This window comes from Lethenteron reissneri, chromosome 27 (genome assembly GCF_015708825.2).
Source record: "Lethenteron reissneri isolate LAM-NWPU_2019-01 chromosome 27, ASM1570882v1, whole genome shotgun sequence".
Classification (NCBI taxonomy): domain Eukaryota; kingdom Metazoa; phylum Chordata; class Hyperoartia; order Petromyzontiformes; family Petromyzontidae; genus Lethenteron; species Lethenteron reissneri.
This window is the reverse complement of record NC_083805.1, coordinates 13,368,366-13,392,536: the sequence shown is the minus strand read 5'-3', so window position 1 is coordinate 13,392,536 and position 24,171 is coordinate 13,368,366. Positions and strand designations below refer to the sequence as shown.

The 24,171-nt window shown below is 46.4% G+C and overlaps 1 protein-coding gene across 1 annotated transcript; it reads right to left on the bottom strand.

The window, feature by feature from the left end:
• On the bottom strand, window positions 1-23,794 carry LOC133348586 (potassium voltage-gated channel subfamily A member 3-like). The gene is made up of 4 exons (XM_061561489.1): window positions 23,545-23,794; window positions 8,928-8,993; window positions 7,766-7,789; window positions 1-6,377 (listed from the first exon to the last, which is right to left on the bottom strand). The coding sequence occupies exon 4, from the start codon at window positions 6,336-6,338 to the stop codon at window positions 4,875-4,877; it is 1,464 nt and encodes a 487-aa protein (XP_061417473.1). The 5' UTR covers window positions 6,339-6,377; window positions 7,766-7,789; window positions 8,928-8,993; window positions 23,545-23,794; the 3' UTR covers window positions 1-4,874.
• Window positions 23,795-24,171: the final 377 nt, after the last annotated feature.

Here is a 24,171-nt window from a genome sequence, read left to right as displayed (position 1 = left end):
GAAAGCTTCAAATCTTAGTGACCCACCAATGCCACCTCCAAACCGATTGGTTACAGGTGTACATCAGTGCTTCCACCGCACTTGGCAGGTCATCTGGGTTAGCGCAATCCAGCAACATCAATCGACGGTTCTCAAGCATTTCTAAGCAAGCTCTGTTTTGCTGCCTTAATATCGATTACGTGCTTTGAAAGCGATTAAATTGGACGAGACGATACATTCTGAGATTAACGTTACACTTTGGCGTCAGCAACAGAATATAGGTACTGGGTGTACCGCAGAGGCGGCATGCTCTCATTACGCGTAAACAGTTTAGAAACTTAATATCATCATCGTCGTCATAATCATCGTCATCGTCGTCATCATCATCATCGTCGTCTTTGTCGAAATTTTCAATATGCCAAGTAAAGTATTGCCCTGGAGACGTTTGGCCCCAACAGAGATTTTCTCAATGTTTATCACAGATGTGTATTATTCCAGCAAGTGGTAAAAATCGCTTAAACTCAACATTACATTTGGGTTGGTGTGAACAATATTAATGCATTTGTATTTGCTCGGGAAGCATAATCGAATCCCAACACCACTTCTCAGGCGAGTCCTTCGTGGAATGTTTAGCTAATTCCGTTTGTGTGATCGTTCGTTGCTTCTACACTATGGGAACCTCATTTGCCAGTAAAAATATGATAATTGGTTCTTTACCCTTCTATCTGGCAACAAAACTGACACCTTTTTACAGTGCACATTATCAGAGTGTCTTTCCGACAGAACTGTTCTTCACCTGAGGACGGCTGCTTGCGTTGTGGCCGAAATGTCGTGATAATTATTTTATTATGTTTAATGTTTATTATTTTATTATTTCCCTTCTACGTGACTTTACCGAAAGAACCAAGAAGATTTGCATACTCGTCACGTGTTGGTGATCGTAAATGGCGTATCATGGGGCCTGTTTTGCCAGTATCAAATTTTTACCCTTTCTGGCAATAAAACAGGTGTAAAGATTTTCGAAAACCAAACAGACAGTTTAACACTTAGGCTTTCGCGACCAATATCATCCATAATAGGTTGTTTTTGTTGGGTAAATCTGCATTAACCACACGTACTTGTGGTGAACATGCCAACAAACATGCTCTGAAAACACATGCCTTGTCCTTAAATCTGGTTGGCCGACACCAGAGATAGCCTTCTCTAGGGCCTAACCTCACCAAGGACAACGCATATATTATCAGAACATTTTTGTTTGCATGTTCACCACAAGTACGTGTGGTTAATTCCGACGTGATTCCTTGCAAAATGTATCTATTTGGTACTCTTTGGTTCTTTCGGTAAAGTCACGTAGGTCGAGTATGGATTCCTGCAGTCACGAAAGCTTCAAATGAAGTTTATATTTGGTGTTTGAACATCTTAACACCTGTTTTGATTGCCAGAAAGGGTAAAACACATTCTCATTTTTCATTAATGGCGTACCTCTCTTGCTGGTGGAAATCAGTACCTCTGTGGCGCTTGGCCAAACGTTGACCATGGTTAAGTGCTGTAGAATTCATCAACGTTGCCCACACTCACGGCAAAGAACTCTAAATCAAGGGCAAAGGCAAAATTACTACATACACGGATGGGTCCTCTGGTTCACATTTCAGTTGAGATGTTTGGGCCATGTGGTGGTTTCCTGCTCAATTTAGCAAGTGTTCGTGCTCCATTCGTAGCCCTGAGCCAGTGGCGGTGGAAATTCCACAATCCTGCGATGGGGGGCCAAATGTATCCACAGGTCAACCACCGTTGATTGCCCACAAATTGGTATTCATTTTATAAACACCCCAGAGGGATGATTACCCTATCAATCCCTGATCGGGATTTGAACCCACAACGTTCTAGATGGCAAGCCACACACTCTACCACTGCGCCACCCAACGGGATCTGGGAACCATGCAATGGGCATCTACTGGGCAATTGTTTTAAATGATCAAGTCTGAGGGCATTCACTACCCTTCCGCTTTACATGAGGCTGGGACGTGCACATGCACACACTAAAGGCAAGGGAAACTTACGTAAGATAATATTATCCCGGTGTAATTTCGTGAGCAATTGTTGCTCGCCGATTGTGCTAAACATTTTTGGGATTCTAAATTGTTTCAATTCTCAACCAAGTGTCTGGTCACGGCTGTGGCCCAAGGAACTGCGTGGAACACCGAGTTTCACCATTATTTACATTCGTACGCGAAAGCAGGAATGTTACTTTTTAGCGGCCTTCGCACCCGACTTCAAAGGTGGACTTGTGCTTTTTTGTAAAAAAAAAATAAAAAAAAATTTTCACGCAAAACTTTACCAATGTGCGTATTTGTTTCTTTACTTGCTCAAGTAACACGTCTGCAAGGTACATTGTTATAAGCGTGGTTAGTCGTATGACGTTAGATATGTAATGCCTTGAAAGGGATTCCCAGAGTTAATGATCGGCGCAGAGCAAATAACGGATAATTTAATGTTGGGACCTGTGCAGTCAGCAAAGAGGAAGGCTATTTCTGATAATCGAGTCTACCCAATTGGCCAATCAACTGATTACAGTGTGATTGCTACTATGAACCGGTTCACAATAAATATTCTACATACTGTAGAAAACGTGAATGTTTCTGTGTACCCTGTGTATACGAGTACAAATGTCCTTGTGCGTGTCCTATATACATACAGAGAGTGGACGTCTCGTGGTTCAAGCACTGCACACGACTCCAGCTACCCAGGCCTGGCTATTGGCAATAATGCACAACACCAGCGGCAATCGGTTACTGGGCATTGCCTGGGCATCACCTAGATCAACTCGGCTATAAATGAGGACCTGGGCAGAAACAGTGGATAGATGTGCATGATTGTGGCCACAGCTATCCTTTGTGCACTGTGCCTGTATTTTTTTAAATAGGTGCTCACGAACGGAACTTTGCTCTGACAAGTTCAATAAGACCTTGAAAAATGTACTGCGCATGGTTACCGTAATGTAAATGTAGTGTATAAACTAATGAGAAATGTTTTTTGACGAGTCAGTGAATTTATACGAATGTGAGTATTAATGTCAGTATCGAAACAATGCATGGCAATTAAGAAATGTGACCTTCCACGTAATACGTGGGTTTCAAATTGGCAGCCACGTCGGGCTGCTCGTTTAACCGAGAACCATCAGCAAGCTGTCGAATCACAAACCAATGGCACTCAAGCTGCGAGACATTCAAGGGCATAGGGGCTGTACTTTTTTTTACACGTTTCTTGGCCCCATAATTTGTGTTGTGCGGGATTGCGGCTCACTTGTGTGACCAGTAGTGAATTACATTGATACAGTGCACAGTGCTGCAGAGGGTTGTACAGGGGGAAAAAATCTATTGTTGTGTTTAGACTTCTATGCTCCCACACACCGTGCTCACCACCGTGACCAACCCGCAGTGACCACCGTGTTGACCTGCACAGTGAGGAGGGGTCATGATCAAGGAGCGGGTTCACAGAGGGCTATCCATGCAGTGTGTGTGTGTATAAGACAGCGTTGTCATGTGCGAGCTGTATGTATATTGTAATTTTGGAACCAATGTGCATGCTCCCTTGTATGACCTTTATGGTTGACCTTTTTTAAAGGTGGTGGGGGAGGGGGATGAGGGTGGGGGGGAGGGGTCAGTAATCCAGGCGAGGTGGAAGAGCAGGGAGGGAAAATACGTGTTATCTTGTGTCTACACGGTCATCATCATCGTCACGTCGTTGTCAGTGTGCCATCTGTCGGGCCAGAGGTGGCAGAGCCATAAACTCATGACAAGCCCCACTACCCTTTTTGTCAGGAGCACCACGTGCGTGCTTCGGTCCTGACGACTAAACGTTGAAGCACGCAATCCGTGTCAAACGTAAAGGGCTACATTCACACTACCGCAGGCAGCGGTCGCCCTCTGTTGAGAGAGCGCCATTTAACCACTGGCCTCCCATGCTGTGAAAGAAGAGAGGTTACCCACACACTGCCCCGCTGCAGTCGATGCATGGAGTTAATCTGAACGAGGTGAAAACATATCAACAGACACCCACGAGCCATGAGCAGAACAACCAACCGAAACATGACAATCGCGATTTGTAGATATTCTGAGTGCGTGTGTGATGTTACGTGACGGCACTTCACCAGGGCTTTGAAAGCTGCAGTCCCACGATCAGTCTCTTTCGTGGTTAACGACTTAATTCGCAAATTAAGTTGTTTATGGTCACATGTACTGCACGGAAATGATTGAAGGACCGGGGTGGTAAAAGCTCCTCTGTAAACTGCAAGAAATTGTAACCGGTGATACTCATACATCGGCAAGTGTAAATTAATTTGCGAGCAAAAAAAATTAAGCACTGTTGAGATTCTACCAAAGAAGCAGGATCTAGCATGCGAAAACCATGAAGTTTGCTGGTAATGGGATGAGAATGAAAACTTTCAAGTTTTTAAAGATCATGGAATAGTTTTTGTATTCGAGTTATTAAAAGCGCAAATGAGGCCTTGACTTATCTTTCATATTCTCAAGTAAAAAAGCACTGATGACTGCGGGCTGGCGCACTTGCACACAATGGAGTGTTTACAAACGTTCCCAAGGAACGTCTGTCCGTATACACAGCTCCCTCCGTTGAAATCATGTGATCGCAGATGAAGTATCTTCCACAAGCTTGTGCACAATAACGGCCGCGGCCTGTTTTCAACGTCACGGTTAAAGCGATTGTGGAAAGGCGGCCATCTTGTTGCAGACAGCGTAAATGTGGCATCGAAATGAATAAGGGACCAACGGGGACGTTAAGAGTCCTGTTGAACATAATGATACACGACTGACAAGTTGCAGCATTAAATTAACTCAAAACTAGCAACCTTAAATTCGCGCTAACAACATGGTCGTTCACACGTCGGTGGGCTGGCACTTATGTTCATAGCTGTTGGCCACGTACGTGTGTGTGTGCGTGTTGTCGCCTTTGCTCACGGAGTGGCAGCTCACGGAGCCCGGCGTGTGAACCGGTGTGCTTGGCGCGCTCTTCTTCAGCGACTCATTAGAGGGGTAATTAACTGCGGAGTTTTTCGGCGACTGCGCCACGTTGGAGTGCGAGTCGTCGACGTCGGTCTCGCGGTGGTAGAAGTAGTTGAAGTTGGACACGATGACGGGCACGGGCAGCGCGATGGTGAGCACGCCCGCGATGGCGCACAGCGACCCCACCACCTTGCCGCCCACCGTCACGGGCACCGTGTCGCCGTAGCCAACCGTCGTCATGGTGACCACGGCCCACCAGAACGCGTGCGGGATGCTCGTGAAGTACGTCGTGGGCTCGTCCACCTCGGCGAAGTAGGCGGCGCTCGAGAAGAGGATGACGCCGATGAAGAGGAAGAAGATGAGCAGCCCCAGCTCGCGCATGCTCGCCTTGAGGGTCTGGCCCAGGATCTGGAGGCCTTTGGAATGGCGTGACAGCTTGAAGATCCGGAAGACGCGCACCAGGCGGATGACGCGCAGGATGGCGAGCGACATGGTCTGCTGACCGTTGCCCTGCTGCTCGGCCAGCTCCATTCCGAGCGTGATGAAGTACGGCATGATGGCCACCACGTCGATGCTGTTCATGATGTTACGGAAGAATGCGGGTTTGCTTGGGCTGGCCAAAAACCGTGCTAAGAGCTCAAAGGAAAACCACACGATGCATACCGTCTCTACGAGGAAAAATGGGTCAGCTGCGAAGCTGGCCTTTGGTACACTTTCCATAGTGCTATTGGTCTCTAACTCATCGTCACCGTCCTGCCGGAACTGTGGCAGCGTTTCCAGACAGAAGATGATAATCGAGACCAAGATCACGACAACAGAGACGATCGCAACTACGCGGGCCGCACTCGAGCTCTCAGGGTACTCGAAGAGCAGCCAGACCTGGCGTTTGAGCTCCGACTCGGGCAGCGGCCTCTCCTCCTCGCGGATGTAGCCCTCATCCTCGCGGAAGCGCTGGATCGTCTCCTCGCCCAGCTCGAAGAAGCGGATCTCCTCGGAAAACAGGTCGAAGGGGATGTTGGCGGGCCTGCGCAGCCGCCCGCCCGACTGGTAGTAGTAGAGGATGGCGTCGAAGCTGGGCCGGTTGCGGTCGAAGAAGTACTCGTTGCGCAGGGGGTCGAAGTGCTGGGCGCGTCGCGCGGGGTCGCCCAGCAGGGTGTCGGGGAACTGGGCGAGTGTCCGCGCGCACGTCTCGAACTTCATGCCGGCCACGTTGATGACCACGCGCTCGTTGCCATCTCCGAGCTGAGCGCGCTGCGCGTAGTTGCCGTGCGTCTGGCTGTAGATCGCCGTCGTGCTGCCGTGCACGGCCGTCCCGTCGTTGCCGCCAGCGACCGTCATAGCAGGAAAGGGGGCGGGGGGGCGGGTCGGAGCCTAAGTCTGGAGAGTTGGTTGAGCAGGGAGGGAGGGAGGGACGGAGGGGAAGGGGAGGGATCGGATTTGAAAGCAGTCGGTACACGTACATTGTGTCGGCGAATCGTTGACAAGGACGGCACGGCGGCGACGTCAGCAGCAATAACAGCAAGGGCAACGACTGCAGCAATGTCAACAGCAGCACATGCACCAACACCAGCCAATGGAAACAACAGCAGCGGTGGCAACACTGCGCACCTCCGATTAGCACGGTTTCTGCTGCGTACGACGCGAAAGAAGTTCAACATACATGCATACATACAACACAAACAAAGCAAAAGCAAGGACCACCGCCATGTCAGAATACAAAATCATATGTTGCATTATAACAAACATCAGCGGTGATGCACATGGCCATGACAAAATAGGGAGCAGTGGACTACATGCTCCCCCAAAGTTGAGATGCAATGCAACCTCAAATAATAGCTTTCAAGGGCTTCCTTTATGTGAATTTATATTACATCGCATGGTGCACAATTGGTAAGTTTGAGACAATTTCAGAAACAAAATTCAGAGATTGTATTTGTACATTCCTGGTAAACATTGAACATTGGTCAACGTTTGCATGTTTTTTTATGGGTTGTTGCAAACTTTACGATAATTTGGAAAAATGTAATTGTTTGGCATATGTTTACACCTCAAATGAAAGCTCCATTGCCTATGCTATGAACTCATGTGGATTTCCAGCCCCTGAATTAGGACTAGGAGATAATTTATTTGGCACATTCATTGAGCATATCAATGTTTAATTGAGCATGTAAGCATTTACAATAGTTACAATGGTAACTAGGCTGTCTAAATCATCTACACCACGAATAAAATTTTCACAAGCATCATTTTCTGATTGCCGATTTTTCAATTTAAATTTGACCACGTAAAATGTTACCAGGTAAGGCCCACTGAGCTATATAGCTATTTTCAAGAAGCGGTCTGGCCACAAATAATATCTCAACGAAGTGGCTCTTCACGTGGAAATTTATAGCAGCCAACTACTTTAAACGCGTGTTTTTAAATGTGGAGTTAAAAACCAGAGTACCCGGAGAAAAATCCACGCGACCACGGGGAGAGGGAATACGCAAACTCCACATATACAGGCGTCTGGGTCGGGAACAAAACCACAACCTCCAGCATACCAGGTGAGAGGATTTAACAACTCGTTTAAAAACATCTTCTAAAATTCTATATGTTGAGTTTTCATAAAAAGTGAGAAACCCAGTAAACCTTTGGCCCAACGTTCGCACCAGCGTCTACTGGGAAAGGTTATCTTCAACAATTCGATGCTTTTTTGAGACTGGGGCCCCCAGTGGCCATTTCCCTTCTCCCCGCTCAACAATTTAAAAATGGACGCCACCCACCTGGTGATGTCGCCACAGCAACAACTGCAACATCAAAACACAAGTGGGCAGCAAATAAGAGGCGAGTTAGTTAACACAACAACAACAACGTGCATTCGTGCATTTTGTGAAGTACAATTCCCTAGGACAAAATTATCTGGTACAGGGTGATCCACTTATAGACACCCCACTCAAATAATAGGGAGACCTCGCATTGAAATTTTTAAACTCAAAGTCTCTACAGGAGTACAGTCTTAAATCTTTCAACACTCTCCTGAGTCTCTGTCTCTCGGGTCTCACTCGCAGTGTGCTCAGAGGAAGGGCCATTACCCCAAAACGTCACCCAATGTTTGTTTCCCTTTTCAAGGCCACAGTGTTCTTAAACTATACAATTTTGTTTATTTTACCAGGTAAGGCCCACTGAGCTATATAGCTCTTTTTCAGAAGCGACCTGGCCACAAATGATAGCTCAACAAAGCGGCTTATCATGTGGAAATGCATTGCAGCCAAATACTCGAAACGCACGTTTAGAAATGTGAAGGAAAACGCCGGAGGGCCTGGAGAGAAATCCACGCGACCACAAGGGAGAACATGCAAACTCGAAATGTACAGGCGTCAGGGTCGGGATTGAACCCACGACCTCCTGTATACCAGGCGAGGTAGTTAACATCTCCTAGCCACCGTGATGATGATGAGAGAGAGAGAGACATGCAAACTCCAAATGTACAGGCGTCAGGGTCGGGATTGAACCCACGACCTCCTGTATACTCAGGCGAGGTAGTTAACATCTCGCCACCATAGTGCCCTCAACACATTCGTTATTGGTGAATGTGTTTAAAAAAATCTGTGCTAATGTACCACTGCCAATGCTGCTTCACGAAACCAATTAGCTTACTCCTGATAATGGTTACGTAACATAGCCCGTGTGATGTTCTTTCAGCATGAAACCATGTGGTAATCTGCAGTCATTAAGTCATATCAGTGGGGTATCTATAAGTGGATAAAAGTGTGTGTGTATAAACATATAAATATGCGTGTCCTGTAGAGTATGAAGGGCAGCCAAAACGTACAAATATATTTTTGAAATGCTGAACTTGGACCCATTGTTATTCCTTACAGTATGAACACATTATAGGTGTTAGACTTGGGCACCTAACAAGATGTAAATAAGCAAATAACTCACGTTTTGTCAACGCGCAGTTTGAGTTCAGTGGCTGTCTCCTTGGCGTTGCATTTGAGCCACGAGCACCTAGAGACATGCACGGCAGCATTTGAAATAAATAAAAATGCCTCCTGCCAACACAAGGGCTGTAGTCGTGAATACTAAATTATCACTAATCAAGACGTTTATTGAGCTCCATATGCGAGGTATTTGAGTTCGTAACTGAATATATTTACCCAAAGCCTCAAAACTTGTTTTTAACGTCAGTCCTGCATTGAATGTTTGTACAGCCCTTTGCAAAGCCACCGCTGGGTGGATAAAGGCCTCGGTCAAGCTGTGTCGGTCATGAGGTGGTTGTTAAACCATACTTCACCACGTTGGTAAGCACGGGTTTGGTGAAGGAAAACCCCGTGGCTGTAAGTTGAAAGTAAACTGCCCTAACCACTGCACCACCGCACCCATCTGGTATGTGTGACCAATTCCTAAATGAGTATTTTGCATGTGGGAGGACACCAAAGTGCCGAGAGAACTCCCCCTATAAACGATGGGGATACCACTCAATTCTATATTTGAAGTTTTCGTGACTGCAAGGATCAATACTCTTTGGTTTTTTCGGTTAAGTCACGTAGGTAACAAATATAAAATAAATTAAAATTAACTTGATCTGTTTTCATTTTTTGTATTTTATATTTTTTACCTACGTGACTTAACCGAAAAAACCAAAGAGTATACCACTCAATATTGGCGCACGCAGATCGGATACTCATTTTGTGTACCGCCGTCTCCTAACCATTTCACGCCCCCGCCGGCTGTCAGTCTGCTCACGATGACCTTTGTCTGATCTACCAAACCCACTTCGAGAAGGGATGCCTTTGCCAGAACAACTGTCCAATTGTAACACAGCACAGTGAGCGGCGCACAGACATGTGGGATGAACTTAGTGAAAGCACGTGGGAATTAATTATTCCTTCGTAAAAAAAAGACTAGGATCTGTTTCGCCGTGGAAACATAAAACAACAAGTCGGGTCCAGCAGCCGGGGGTTTCTGGACCAAACCGATTGTGGTTTTCTGAGTTTTATCATCACCTCTTAGGTTTTTTCGGTAAAGTCACGTAGGTAAAAAATAATAGAAATAAAATAATAATAAATGAAAATAAATAAATTAAATCACAGTGATTTAATTGATTTATTTCATTTATTATTATTTTTATTTTATTTCTATTTATTTTTTACCTACGTGACTTTACCGAAAAAACCTAAGAGTATGAATCCTTGCAGTCACGAAAGCTTCAAATCTAGAATTTCACATCACCGTTGACGACGAAAAATACTGTTCAAGCACTATTCCATCTGAAGGGACAATTCAACACGAAATAAATGTTTGCAGCCCAAAGCTAAATGATTTACACACACACAAATAAGTGAATTAAACACCAAAACATGTCAGCATTCCAGCACCCTCTGCATGCCAATATGCACAACAACCTCGTGATGGCCACCAGCTCAAATAATCTTACGCAGTGCATTTTCATTTATTTAGGCAGCAGAAGGATAACAAGGCAACTATGAATCGCATTCATACCAATTGGGCCTCATCAGCACAGCATAGCCATTATCGTCAACTTCTGCCGTATTTCTTTTCTGGCTGCTGGAATTGCCTTCTCAGTGACAGCTTGCATTTGTTTTTGTTGCTGCCCTCAGGATGTGCTGAATTTGTCACCACAGAGACCTCTCCCTTGGCCACGTAGGCCCCATTGTTTCCTCCCAGAAGTACTCCATCAGGCCTTGGCCAAACAAAGACAAAGATCCCCCGTATAGCCTGAGCAGACTGTTGGGGTAAGTGTTGTTAGCGAGCACCTATGAAGGCCGGCACGGCACACGAGGAGTGGATGGCCAACACCACGCACGGCCACCTTTATCTCCCCAGTGGTGACGTTTACACACCACACCAGGTCCTCATTTCCTGGCTGAGTCGACCTAGGCGAAACCCATGACCGGTTTCGATCTCACTGGTCTTGGCCATGAGTGGGGAATCAAACTCGGGTCGCGGGGTTCGTAGCATAGCACGACAACCCACTACACTGCTGCTCCCCATTAACATCCCAAAGTAAGATCCTCATGAATAAGTCTTGAGACTCAGCAATGGCATCATATTTGCTGCTATGTTGCTATTCGTACGGTATCTCGAGCCCCCTGTCAACCCACTGCTGGATGAAGGCCTCCCACAAACCACATCAGGCCTCGGGGGTTATGTCACTTTACTTCATGCTTGTCAGAGCATGGGTTGGTGCAGGGGATATTGGGTGGCGGGAGAGGTCCAGTTCGGATGTCACTAGCCACCGATGTTGGCCCTGTCCAGGAATAATACTCAGCTCGCTGAGTGTTCAATAGGGTGGTCCAGATGTCAGGTGATCCCCAATTAATTGCCCCCTAAGATTCCCCCCCCCTTTGCATATTCAATTTATGTTTAAATGAAGCTTACTTGAACAATGTTTTTTTAGAAAATTAAATGGGGGGTCACAAGACATCTGGACCACCCTGTACTGTACATGTCGACTGCAACAGAGTGACTGATGTAGATTCCAAAAGTTGTTCTCGAGAGGCCAGAAAGCTTACATTTTACACAAAAACAATGGAGTATACGATTATAACTTACAACATCTGAAAACCATAAACTTACCCATTCGGCAAGGTCAACCTAAAGTTCTAAACTGCTTTGTCTCGCGCTAAACACTTATAAATATACGATCCCTATCATCTGTGAACAAAAGTAATTTGCCTCATGTGGAGTGAGATACTAAATATTGCCAAGCTCGAAACCAATTACAGCCCATGGTTGATAAAACAACAACAACAACCACGTAGTGTATATTACGTGATTTAATTAATTTTCCTTTTTTTACCTACGTGACTTTACCGAAAAAACCAAAGAGTATGAATCCTTGCAGTCACGAAAACCTCAAATCTAGAATCAGTGTATACACTGTAGTGTTGAAATGAACATACTTTATTTAAAAGTTAACGCAGCAAACATTGTCATAACCTATGTTTAAATTCCATCTCCCTTGGACGCACGTACACTTAGCCTACACATCTGCAAAGCTACACAATTTCTTGAAGGCTCAACCACAGGACACGTGCCGAGCTTGGCAGTCTCTCCATCCAGCAGCCCCACCCACTTTTCAATAGTCACACCCACTCAGCAACTAGCCCGGCCACCATTGTGAACAGGCCCTCTCTCATTGGCACCTGCCTCCTGCCCCTAGGCTCCGCCTACTCCTGCCAACCCCGCCCACTACTCGGGTAGCCCCTACCCATTGCACATACTAATCACATACGAGTCAAGCATTAAGCCAGCCGAAATAATAATCTTTCGCAAATGCTTTAGGGAACAGGAATTATAAAACTGTGACTGTCCTGATCAAGCAGCGCTGTTTAGTAACCTTTTTCCACGTCTGAGACTGTGTTTGGACATTCAGTTGATCGTGAGCTTGGCCTTCTACTCAGTAGTGATCTATCATATGCTGTAGTGACCTACCTTGTGACACAAAATAATGATTCGCGTTGCCGTGGAGAACATAAATAACAAAATAAACAAGCAATGTCTTCTTCATATATCTGTCTTTACACATAAAAAAATATCAAAGTATTTCTTACACAACCCATCAGCTGCTCGGTCTTCTGGGAGTTCATAATTTCAGTAGCGCTGATTTCAAGTCAAGCAAACTCTGGACCGGTTTAGACATACTGCGTCTCATAAGCAGACTCAGGATTGTTTGAATCAATGCTGGTGAGCTGCCGATCTTACAGCCAAGTACCCCCTCTTTACCGCATGTAACATGTTGGTGCATGTGTAGTGGTGGTACGCGCTGGCAGTAAGGGATCGTGTGGCAGCGCGTGGTGATTGGCTACGTAGTGGTGACACGCGCTGGAAAAAGGGATCGTGTGGCAGCGCGTGGTGATTGGTCAACTAGAGTGGGTGCTCACATCGCGGTCCGTATAGGCTCCACCCCCTCGGGAGCGGAGGACTATGAAAGGCGATGCGCGCGGGCGCTCGGGGAGTTGGTAACCAGTGAAGACAGAAGACGGAGGAGGAAGAGATAGGGCCCTGAGACCCCTAGCCCCGCTGTCCTTGTAAGGGCCGGGTCCCTGTGTGGCTCAGAGGCGGGACCTTGGGACCCGCGGCCGGACGTCCTTGTGAGGGCCAGGCTGCTGGACCCAGTGGTCGTGACCCATACCCCAGCTGGGGTGGGTCTGTGAGTTCTCCTGGAAGCTACGGGGCTGGAGAGCCCGTGTGTGTGTCGCCGGGTAGAACGTGTAGCGTAAGCTGAGGTTGTCCACACGTGTTATTGTGACTAGAGAAAGTGTTAATAAAGTGTGCTACCCATCAAGTGGTCTCCCGCCGTAATTTACGATATTACACATGTAACGTTTTGGTGCACGTAACATGTTGGTGCATGGCGTTGCATTGATCTCTTATGGGAATGAGACCAGATTAAGGACAGAAGGTCGCTTCATAATTCAACTGAATACCGTTCAGGCGGCAGGACTGATAAAACGCAACTTCACATAAAGCATAGCTTTATTTTGGAGTGCTAGACAAACATTACCCTTTCTTAGTTTAAATGTTATATGTTTGTTTTATGTTGTACTTCAGATCACAATAATATTGAGCAGTTAAGTTCCTTTGATTGAGGTGGTGGTGATTGGGCCCAGGGATGCTCTGCTGGGTGGATAGGGCCTTGTTCTCACACAAGCCTACCTTTCCCACAATGCAACATGCCATCAACGTGTTATAATTTTACTATTAATATAAATCACGTTGTTTTATACTCTTTGATTATGCAAGGGGTTGACTTGTACTCAATAACTTTTAAGTAACTATTCATATGCCTCTTTTAAAAAAGGTAAACAGAAGTGTTGTGGTTAATGCAAACATGATCCCTTGTAAAAAGGGGTCAGTTTTTGTTGCCAGATAAAAGGGTAAAAATCTATTACTATATCTTGTTACTGGCAAAGGAGGTCTCAATGTAAATGCTTACCCCGAGCTCCCAATACTCTGATGGTGCGTTGTCTTTGAGTTGTGCGCCTTTTGGCGTCATCTGGTCCAACACCAAGTGAGACTAGGCTCTAAGAAAAGCTGTCTCGGGTGTGGACCAATCAATTTCAAGGACAGTGCATACATTATCAGAGTTGTGTTTTTTGTTTGCATTACGACCGCAGGTGTTGTGGTTAATGCAAACATGATCCCTTGTAAAAAGGTGTCCGTTTTTGTCGCCAGATAAAAGGGTAAAACCTATTACTATAGAAAATATGTTTAAAATGTAATTCTCACTTCATGATGTTGTGCATTCTACAATTCTTATTAACTCTATCGCTCTGGTTTATATGTGCTGTGGAGGGCCATTGCCTGAAATGTTGCCTATTATATACATTATTTTTAGGTCACAATGTTATTGCCAAATTTATTGGGGATTTGTTTACCAGCTATGTCATTACCTATGATATTCAAATTATAATACATATTTCCCTAACTTTGTACACAACAAAACTCTAACCTTAAGCCTAGTAGATTACTTGAGTTATTCGTGAGCACCTATGAAGATCAACGCCATGCACAATGGGGTGGTGTGGCCAGCACCATGCCCGACAACCCTTGCTTCCAGTGTTGATGTCAACACACTGCACCAACTCCTCATTTTACGGCTGAGTCAACCTCGAGAAGGCTGAGAACCGCTTCATATAACACACGCCACAGATGTTAGCCATGGCTGGGACTCGAGCTCAGGTGGGTGGGTTTGTACTGAAGTGCGCCAAACACTGTGCCACCGCTCCCTGCTACATATATGAAACTTTTTTCGCACTCTACGTAGCCAACCGTGCTAATCAGAGGTGCGGGGGAATGGACAACACACTCCACACAAAAAGCAGTTCTAAAGAAATTAGTTTTAAATCGGGATTTAAGGTCGTATAACTCCAGTGGCTTCTTAATGTCAGAAGGAAGAGCGTTCCAGACGGCCGCAGAAGCGCATCTGAAAGCGCGCGATGCGGTGTCCGTCTTTGTTGTTCGATGGCGATCCAAAAGCTGCTGCTGAGAGGATGACCGGAGTTTGCGCGATGGTTCATGCTCCTTGGCAAGAAATGTATTCTTCATAAAATATGTAATGACGAGATCAGAGATCTATTCAGAAGAGACATTCAAGGGGCAGTCAATTAAGACGTGAGATACTGTGTTGTGCAACAGAGAGGAAAGAGATATACGAGAGAGAGAGAGAGAAATGGGAGATATGTTCTCAGACAAATAAATGAGAGAAGGTTGTAATAAGAACAACAATATGAGAATTGTTCTTCATTGCAAGGCCCGCAGGCTACTGGCGGCCCCTGATGGCCTTTAGTGCGCCCCCCCCCCCCAATAATACACACAACATGTGAACATACTCCCCCCATCATCATCATCGTGCTGCTGTCATACCCAACAACCGACGATGCCTCATCGGCTAAAGTGTCTCCCCCCCCCCGCCCGCGCCCCTGATAATGAGTCAAGTAACACCGAGATGGAGAGACAAAAAATTAACCCGTAAAAACAAAGTTTTTCACTCTAAATCCTTTATATGCGTGGCGGCTAGAGTCCTCTCGTCCTCTGGCTTGAGATGGCTGCCACCTATGGGTCAGATGATTGTCTTCCAGCATTGAGCAATTGGTAATTAGATATTTTTTTTCCCTAAACAGTGTAAAATTTTGGGAAAATTTTTTCACGAAAATTAATTGTCACGCACAACGAGTCTGTGTGGAAAATGTCAGCTCGATTGGGTCACGGGAAGTGGGTTAAAAAACGACCGAAAGATTTGCACGGTCGTAGCAAGCAAGCCCGCAAGCAAGCGAACTTAATATAAAGGATTTAATAAACAAGTATAACCCGTAAAAACAAAGTTTTTCACTATAAATCCTTTATATGCGTGGCGGCTAGAGTCCTCTCGTCCTCTGGCTTGAGATGGCTGCCACCTATGGGTCAGATGATTGCATGGCACCATTAAGCAATTGGTAATTAAATATAATATTTTTGTCCTAAAACGTGTACAATTTTGGAAAAAAATTTCACGAACATTAATTGTCACGCACAACGAGTCTGTGTGGAAAATGTCAGCTCGATTGGATCATAGGAAGTGGGTTAAAAAACGTCCGAAAGATTTGCACGGTCGTAAGCAAGTAAGCACGCAAGCATGCAAGCACGCAAGCAAGTGAACTTAATATAAAGGATTTAAAAAGAGAAAACAGCTTCCACGCGAACATCACTTTCACCACTGGTCGGCAGTAATCGCTGCACAGGGCCCACAACTGCCACTGCCACCACCACCACCACAGCGGCCGCAAACCGACCCAGCATCGCTGCTATGTAACGTTCACTGCTTTACGCGAAATGTTTTATGGGATCATTTAATTCATCGATTGAATCCCAAAAATGCCACGGTGGACCCGCGTTAGTGACGCTCGCGGATCGGATTAAATGCAGTTTTCTTTTTGCGGGAAAACATTGGACCGTCGGGCAGTCACACACACACGCGCGTAGTTTGGACGGCTCCATCTGTAATTTGTCTAATTTACACATGGTGTATGCTTTACAGACCAACAACAGCCGCCGTTCACCACTTAGTGGCGGGGACGTCACCACGGCGCTTGTGCCAGGCTAGTTGCACTTTGAGGCCACGTGAAGTGTCGAAGGCCCGCTAACAGGAGGTCACGGGACAGACCCAGCAGGTGGCATGGCTTGTGGCTGACTGCGATGACCTTTGTCCTTTTGCTTGACAAAAGGACAAAGATCCCCCGTGCAGCCTTAACAGACTGTTGGGGCAAGTTGCTGTTAGCGAGCACCTCTGAAAGCCGGCACGGTGCACGTGGGTGGCCAGCACACACGCCCGCCCGCATTTGTCTCCCCAGTGTCGATGTGTACACACACAGCACCAGGTATTAATTTGAGGCTGGGTCGACCTAGGGGAGGTCCAGATAATCGTCAATGGGTGTTGGCCGTGAGCGGGAACCGAACTCGGGTCGCTGGGTTCGTAGCGCACTACCGCTCCCTACAAGCTCTGTGCTTTACAGAGCAAAGACAAAGATCCTCCGTATAGGGACCACACACATATGTCAGTGTAACACCCCCTGTTAGCCGTACTAACACGAGAGGTGAGCACTTGGTCCGGGTTAGCTGACATTTCTGGCTAGCTGCGAACACCTTGAAGAATCAATTTAACACACAACAACAACAAGCCAGCAACCCACGAAAACCATGGCTCACATTTAAAACTCACAACGCAAATGAAAGCACCTGTAAATCCTTACAATCAAGTACAACTGAGTAATTTTAAACATATCTACACTTATTTTGAATACATTTACCGGGCTGTTGCATCAACGGTTTCCGCGGCGTGCTGCGTGCACCACAAACCTGGCCACCCGAGTTCAATTCCCGCCCACGATCAATGAAAGTGGCGAATATCCGAACCGGTTCTGGGAACCTCTCTTCGGTCGTCTCGGCACCAACTTAGCTTCCTGGCGCAGTGTCAACACCGCCACTCGGGAGACAAAGGCGGACGGGCGTGTTGGTGGCCACCTAACCGCGACCCGTGTGTCGTGCCGGCCTTATTAGGTGCTCGCTAACAGCACTTGCCCCAAAGGTATGTTAAGGCTACACGGGCGATCTTTGATCCGATGCAGAATTACGTTTTACTGTGCGGCTAATTACGGTCTCGAGGTACAGTGCCTGGCTAGGCACAAATTGCTTTTCATTTTACAGCCCTCCAACCTGCTCTCTGTTGTATCATGTTGATCACGGTCTGCCTTCAATAACTCTCCTGGGTTTTCATTCTCTGATGTTTCCCACTCGTGTACCTCCGACAAATATTTTTGATGGTATTTAACAGACCCTTTTGTACAAACATTTACAACGTAGGGTTTGTGTAGCCAATGCAATGCTCCGTATTTGTTTTTTGGGTAAGACCACGTGGCCTAATCCAACATACAAACGTGGATCTCTGTTGTAGAAGAATGTTATTATACAGGTAGGAACAATATGTTCCACACTGCCCACCAGGGATTATTTGTCTGTCTGTCGTGCATATTTGTCTGTCGTGCACGAATGCGCTGTCCAACCAAGTTCCTACCTGCCCACTCCGAAGGAACGTGTTTGCTCATGTTTATCTTGTTTAGCTTAAGCCTTCTTTATTATACTCTTTTTTTTGGTAAAGTCACGTAGGTAAAAATAAAATGAAATAAATGAAAACAACTAAATTAAATCACGACGTTTCGGGCGCAACACAAGCGTCCTTCTTCAGGTGGGGACAACGTAGTGAAAGCACAACCGCTTAAGTGTGTCTAAGAGATGGCTGTGACGAGGAATTATATAGTCGCGGGGGATGGATGGAGGGAGGGGGCAAGGTGAGTGTGTGGGCGGGCTGTGGACTGGGAGGCAAAGATGTGAGGAACGGGGAGGGCGTTGGGAGGCAACGCATGTAGCTCAAACTGAAGCTTTGTGATGCAGGGGGCGGAAGTAGATAAGAAAGCTAAGTTTCGATTTAAAGCTTTCGTGACTGCAGGGATTAATCTTCTTAGTTATTTCGGTAAAGTCACGTAGGAGGGAAAAATAAAATAAATAAGTTATTTTATTATAATATATTATTTTATAATATTTTATTTTTATTATTTTATTATTTTCCTTCTACGTGACTTTACCGAAAGAACCAAGAAGAAGAAAGCTAAGATTAAGCAGCTTTTTGTTAGGCTGCCGGGGGAGGCAAATTAGAAATGCGCAAGATGAACACGAACGTGTGGTAATGGTGATGGTCGTGTGTGAAGCTGAAGTAACAGGCTGGGAATAAGGATATTAATATGAAAATAGATATAAACTGGCTGTCTAGCAGTAAACTGCACGGCAGCTAAAGTTTAACTTGGTTAATTACATCCTTCCAATGATTGCTCAATTTGAATCCCTCATCTCGGTCTTTATTATGTTCCTTTTCCCTGTAATTGATTTACAATGTTTCGATTTAAAGCTTTCGTGACTGCAGGGATTCATCTTCTTGGTTCTTTCGGTAAAGTCACGTAGAAGGGAAATAATCAAATAATAAAAATAAAACATTTTAATATTTCGATTTAAAGCTTTCGTGACTGCAGGGATTCATCTTCTTGGTTCTTTCGGTAAAGTCACGTAGAAGGGAAGTAATAAAATAATAATTATTATGTTTTATTTTTATTATTTTATTACTTCCCTTCTACGTGACTTTACCGAAAGAACCAAGAAGATGATTTACAATGGTTGCCCTACAATGTTATCAGCAGATCGGAGATAGTTAATATTTTCCCATATATGTTTATGACTTTATTTTCCTCCTTTCTCACGTCGAGGGTGAATTATTTTGGTATCTCATTGCCTGGCTCACCTGATTTGTATTCTGCTCCTTTCATTATTCACTCTCTGTGTAGTTATTCCATCCTTGCAAAAGGTTTTCATTTAAAAAAAGTGTTTATTTCGGCCTTGGTTTGTGAGAGATTTGATGACTGCATCATTTTCCAGTGAGTTACATGCATTGTCGTAGTGTACAAAATCGAGGCATTGCACTGTACTTATTAAAGAATCTGGTAGAGAAAACGTTTATAATACCAGCTTTCTTTTGCGGTTCGTTGGCCTCTGAACAGTATGTTTTTTTTCTTTTCCAAATGATCTTTGTGAATAATTTCTGTACGCATGTTGATGCTAAATGTGGAGGGGAAACCCGAAGGACCCGGAGAAAAAGTCCACAGGGACCACAGAGAGAGAGAGAGAGAGAACATGCAAACTCCAGATATACAGTAGTCGGGATTGAACCCAGGACCTCCTGTATATCAGGCGGGGTAGTGAACACTCGCCACCGTGACGCTCAATATCCTAGCAGGAACCTACAATAAGTATAACCAGTAAAAACAAAGTTTTTCACTATAAATCCTTTATATGCTTGGCGGCTCGAGTCCTCTCGTCCTCTGGCTTGAGATGGCTGCCACCTATGGGTCAGATGATTGCATTGCACCAATAAGCAATTGGTTATTAAATATAACATTTTTGTCTTAAAAAGTGTAAAATTTTGGAAAAATGTTTTTCACGAACATTAATTGTCACGCACAACGAGTCTGTGTGGAAAATGTCAGCTCGATTGGATCACGGGAAGTGGGTTAAAAACGACCGAAAGATTTGCACGGTCCTAAGCAAGCAAGCGAACTTAATATAAAGGATTTAAAAAGAGTAATGAGACCCCGCGAGGCTTTCCTGGGGGACACAAACGTAATCATATGATATTCTTTGGTTCTTTCGGTAAAGTCACGTAGATAGAAAATAATAATAAAAAATTAAGTGAATAAAAATAATAAAAATAATCAAAACAAAAAACACTAATGTAGACTGTAGCCTGGTTCTTAATCGGAGTGAGTGTACTGGCAATCTATAATGTGGACTTAAACTTCGGTGAGCGTACTGGCTACATTATAGACTGCCAGTACACTCACCCAGCTTAATAACCATTGCTACAGTCTACATTATAGACTGCCAGTACACTCACCAAACTTAATAACCAGGCTACAGTCCACATTATAAATTGCCAGTACACTCACTCCGATTAAGAACCAGGCTACAGTCTACATTAGTTTTTTTTTATTTTGTATTCACTTTATTTATTATTATTATTTTTCTATCTACGTGACTTTACCGAAAGAACCAAAGAATATGAATTCCTGTAGTCACGAAAGTTTTAAGTCAAAACGTAATAATATTATCTCTCATGTTAATCCACTGCTGGATGAAGGCCTCCCCAAGCAGTGCCGGTGATGGGGGTTGTTTCACATCTTTGTTCAGTGCTGGCTGGTAAAGGGGGCGAGGGGGAAGGTTAGGTGGGGGGGGGGGCAGGAATGATTGAGGTGTAAATCGCCACTGATGTTAGCCGTTGTGGGGAATTAATGTCTCATTTGGCTTCAGAGCGCAGTGCGCTATCCACCGCGACTGGATGTTGTGTGCCGGGTGTGGAACTATTTTCCAGATCGCTGACCCGGCCGACATTAAACCCGGAGCACACCCATTGCATTATGCATATACTTTCACAAATAACAACCCTCCTTAGCCTATATTCTATATGTTATGTGCAAATACACCTACACGCACACATACATATTTATCATCAAGGTCTAATTTCTCATGGAATATTTTTCGGAGGCATACCCCCAACCTCCCCCAGGCCCCGCCCAGTGGAAACATTTTCCGGAGCTCAGCCCCAGGCAGCTCCGGTTTCAATGAAACCCTGTATACATTATGAGACGCACAATGCATTGTGTACTTTAGAACACACATATTCCACGCCCAATACCCCCGATCTCGTATTTTGTAAGCTAAGCAGGGTTTTATCCTGGTTAAATTTTGGATGGTACCTGGACCTGCGTGGTTGCCAGGAAATGGCAGTGCCAACAATGGATCTTTGCGTCCATCTGTGCGGTCCTTTTTCAGTGTTTCGCGGGTTCCCTCCCAAAACACTCGTTCGTGGAGTTGGTCATACACATCCCAATGCGGGACAGGCGCCTCTTGGAAGAGTGTCAGAGACTCCGTGAGGGTTTTCCCGGATACATAATGAGCACGACTGAGCACTGTGCCGTACGCATTGTGTGCCTGGCGTAATGCAGCTTACAAAGACAAATATTCCGCCGGCTTCGAAGCGCAGTGCGCTAACCACTACCCTCACCGCTCACACGCACATTGACAGCCCACGTGTATGTGTATGAATACACCCCTGTCCACGTGTGTAACACTACACGTGTGTGTGGGGGGGGGGGGGTGACAACGGTTAGCGCACTGCGCTACGAAGCCGGCTGACCCCCAGTTCGATCCCGTCCACGGCAGACAGCAGTGACGATTATCTGAACCGGTCCTGGGTCTCTCACCTAGGTCGACTCAGCCAACGAGTAACTTGTGCGATGCGTAAATATCGCCGCTGGGGAGACAAAGGCGGCCGGGCGTGGTGCTGGCCACCCACACCCCCTCGTGTGCTGTGCCGGCCTTCATAGGTGCTCGCTAACAGCACTTGCCCCTACAGGCTGTGAAGGCTACACGGGTGACCGTTGTCTTTGTATTGTGACAATGGACATGCGCTAATTAACACACACACCTTGTATATACACCACATTATACACGCACATATAGGGTACATTAAGACAATGCTCCCCCGTGTAGCCTTTAACAGGCTATTGGGGCAAGTGCTGTTAGCGAGGACCTATGTGAAGGCCGGCACGGTGGCACACGAGAGGGGGGGGGGGTGGCCAGCACCATGCCCGGCCGCCTTTGTCTTCTCCCCCAGTGCTGATGTTTACACACCGCACCAGGTGCTCGTTTAAAGGCGACGAGACGCAGCACCGGTTCAGATATTCGCTCCTAGCGTGGGAACGATGTGCAGCACAAACGCGTTGTTCCACTGCGGTGTACATTGACAAGGCACCCTCTGGCACGTACATGATGACACATTCGCGATAACACGTGCACATGTAAATATGGTGTACATTAAGACGCGCGTATTAGCGGAATATGTGGAATAGTCCTAAAAAAAAATCAAAAGGCTGTATGGGAGGATGCACTGTATATGTAAATCACACGGAACACACGAAGGCACCATTGATGCTGTTGGTGACGAGTCACAAAACATCTGAGCCATCCCACAGGGCCTCTCCAACGCACTGACCAGCGTGGTGAAGTATGGTTACGACAAAACATCCACCCCCCCCCCCCTAAGTGACAGACAACAGAGCGTGGAGAGAGGCTGGGGGAGGGGATTCGTTGATCCAGCAGTGGAATGGTAAATGGCGTTATATCTGTGTATATATAGACACAGTCTCGTGGTGCGTATCCTGTTACAAGAGGACTGTGCACATACATTGTATTGTACACACACACACGCGGTCGCATGCTCAATAAACGTTGGGTGAAATATGAAGGCATTGGCAAAAATCATCGTCACCATCAGCCATGGTCAGTCCACTGCTGGAAGAGGGCCTCCAAAACAAGACGCAGACGCCACCGATTTGCAAGGCTTGGCACATCGGCACATTATACAAAGACAAAGATCCCCCCCCCCCGTATAGGCTTTTCTGGCTGTCGGGGCAAGTGCTGTTAGCGTCGGTGCGGTCATAACCACGCCCGGCCGCCTTTGTCTCCCCAGTGCTGATTGTTGACGCACCAGCAATACCCATTTGAGGCTGAGTCAATCTACGGGAGGCCCAGTTTGCCGGCTTCGAATATCCGCCAGTGATGCACACATACACACGCTCATTGCGAAACGCGCGCAATTACGTCGCAAAGAATAACAATACAGCATCGGAAGTCTGGGCACATGTACCCTATACGGCGTATTTACAAATATAAAAAAAATACATCCATGATATAGTGTACGTGTGTATATATATAAGAATACGGCGTGTGTGTGTGTGTGTGTGTAAGGGGTAGTATGACAGCTACCGCATAGCAGCATCCCTGCTGTAAAAATGCGCACGAGAGGAGCTGCGCTTTTCCACCTCCAACGCCACCGCCACCCACCCGACCCACCCACCCACCCCACCCCCCCCGGCTCCACGATCAGGAATCTCACCTCTCCGCGTCTTCTCCACGGCGAGCCTCTCGTCGCCTCGTCTTCACGGACGGCGAACGAATCTCCGTCTTGCATTCATTCATTCAGGAACGCGCGCGCGTGATGGAAACACGCGCGTGTGGTGTGGGAGGGAGGGAGGGAGGCAGATGGAGGGGTAACAGCAGCGGCGGCGGCGGTGGTGGCGGCATCAGCTGCCTCCGCCTTCCTCATCCCTGATGAGCGAGGATGCGAGGATGCTCGCTCGCTCGCTCCCGCTATTGGCGCATGCGTGTCCGTGCGTGAGTGCGTGGCCAAGTGCGCGCGCGCGTGTGTGTGTGTGGGGGGAGCGGTGGTGTAGCGGGTTACTGTGTGTGTGTGTCACGGTGCGTGTGTGTGTCACAGTACGTGTGTGTGGGGAGCGGTGGTGTAGCGGGTCACTGTGTGCGTGTGTGCCACAGTGTGTGTGTGTCACAGTGTGTGTGTCACAGTGTGTGTCACAGTGTATGTGTGTGTGTGGGGAGCGGTGGTGTAGCGGGTCACTGTGTGCGTGTCACAGTGTGTGTGTCACAGTCCGGCAAAAACAACCCCCTACCTCCTCGCGGTGCCGGACGGGCAACACTGTCGTGGACAGTGCTCTGGGGGGAGGGC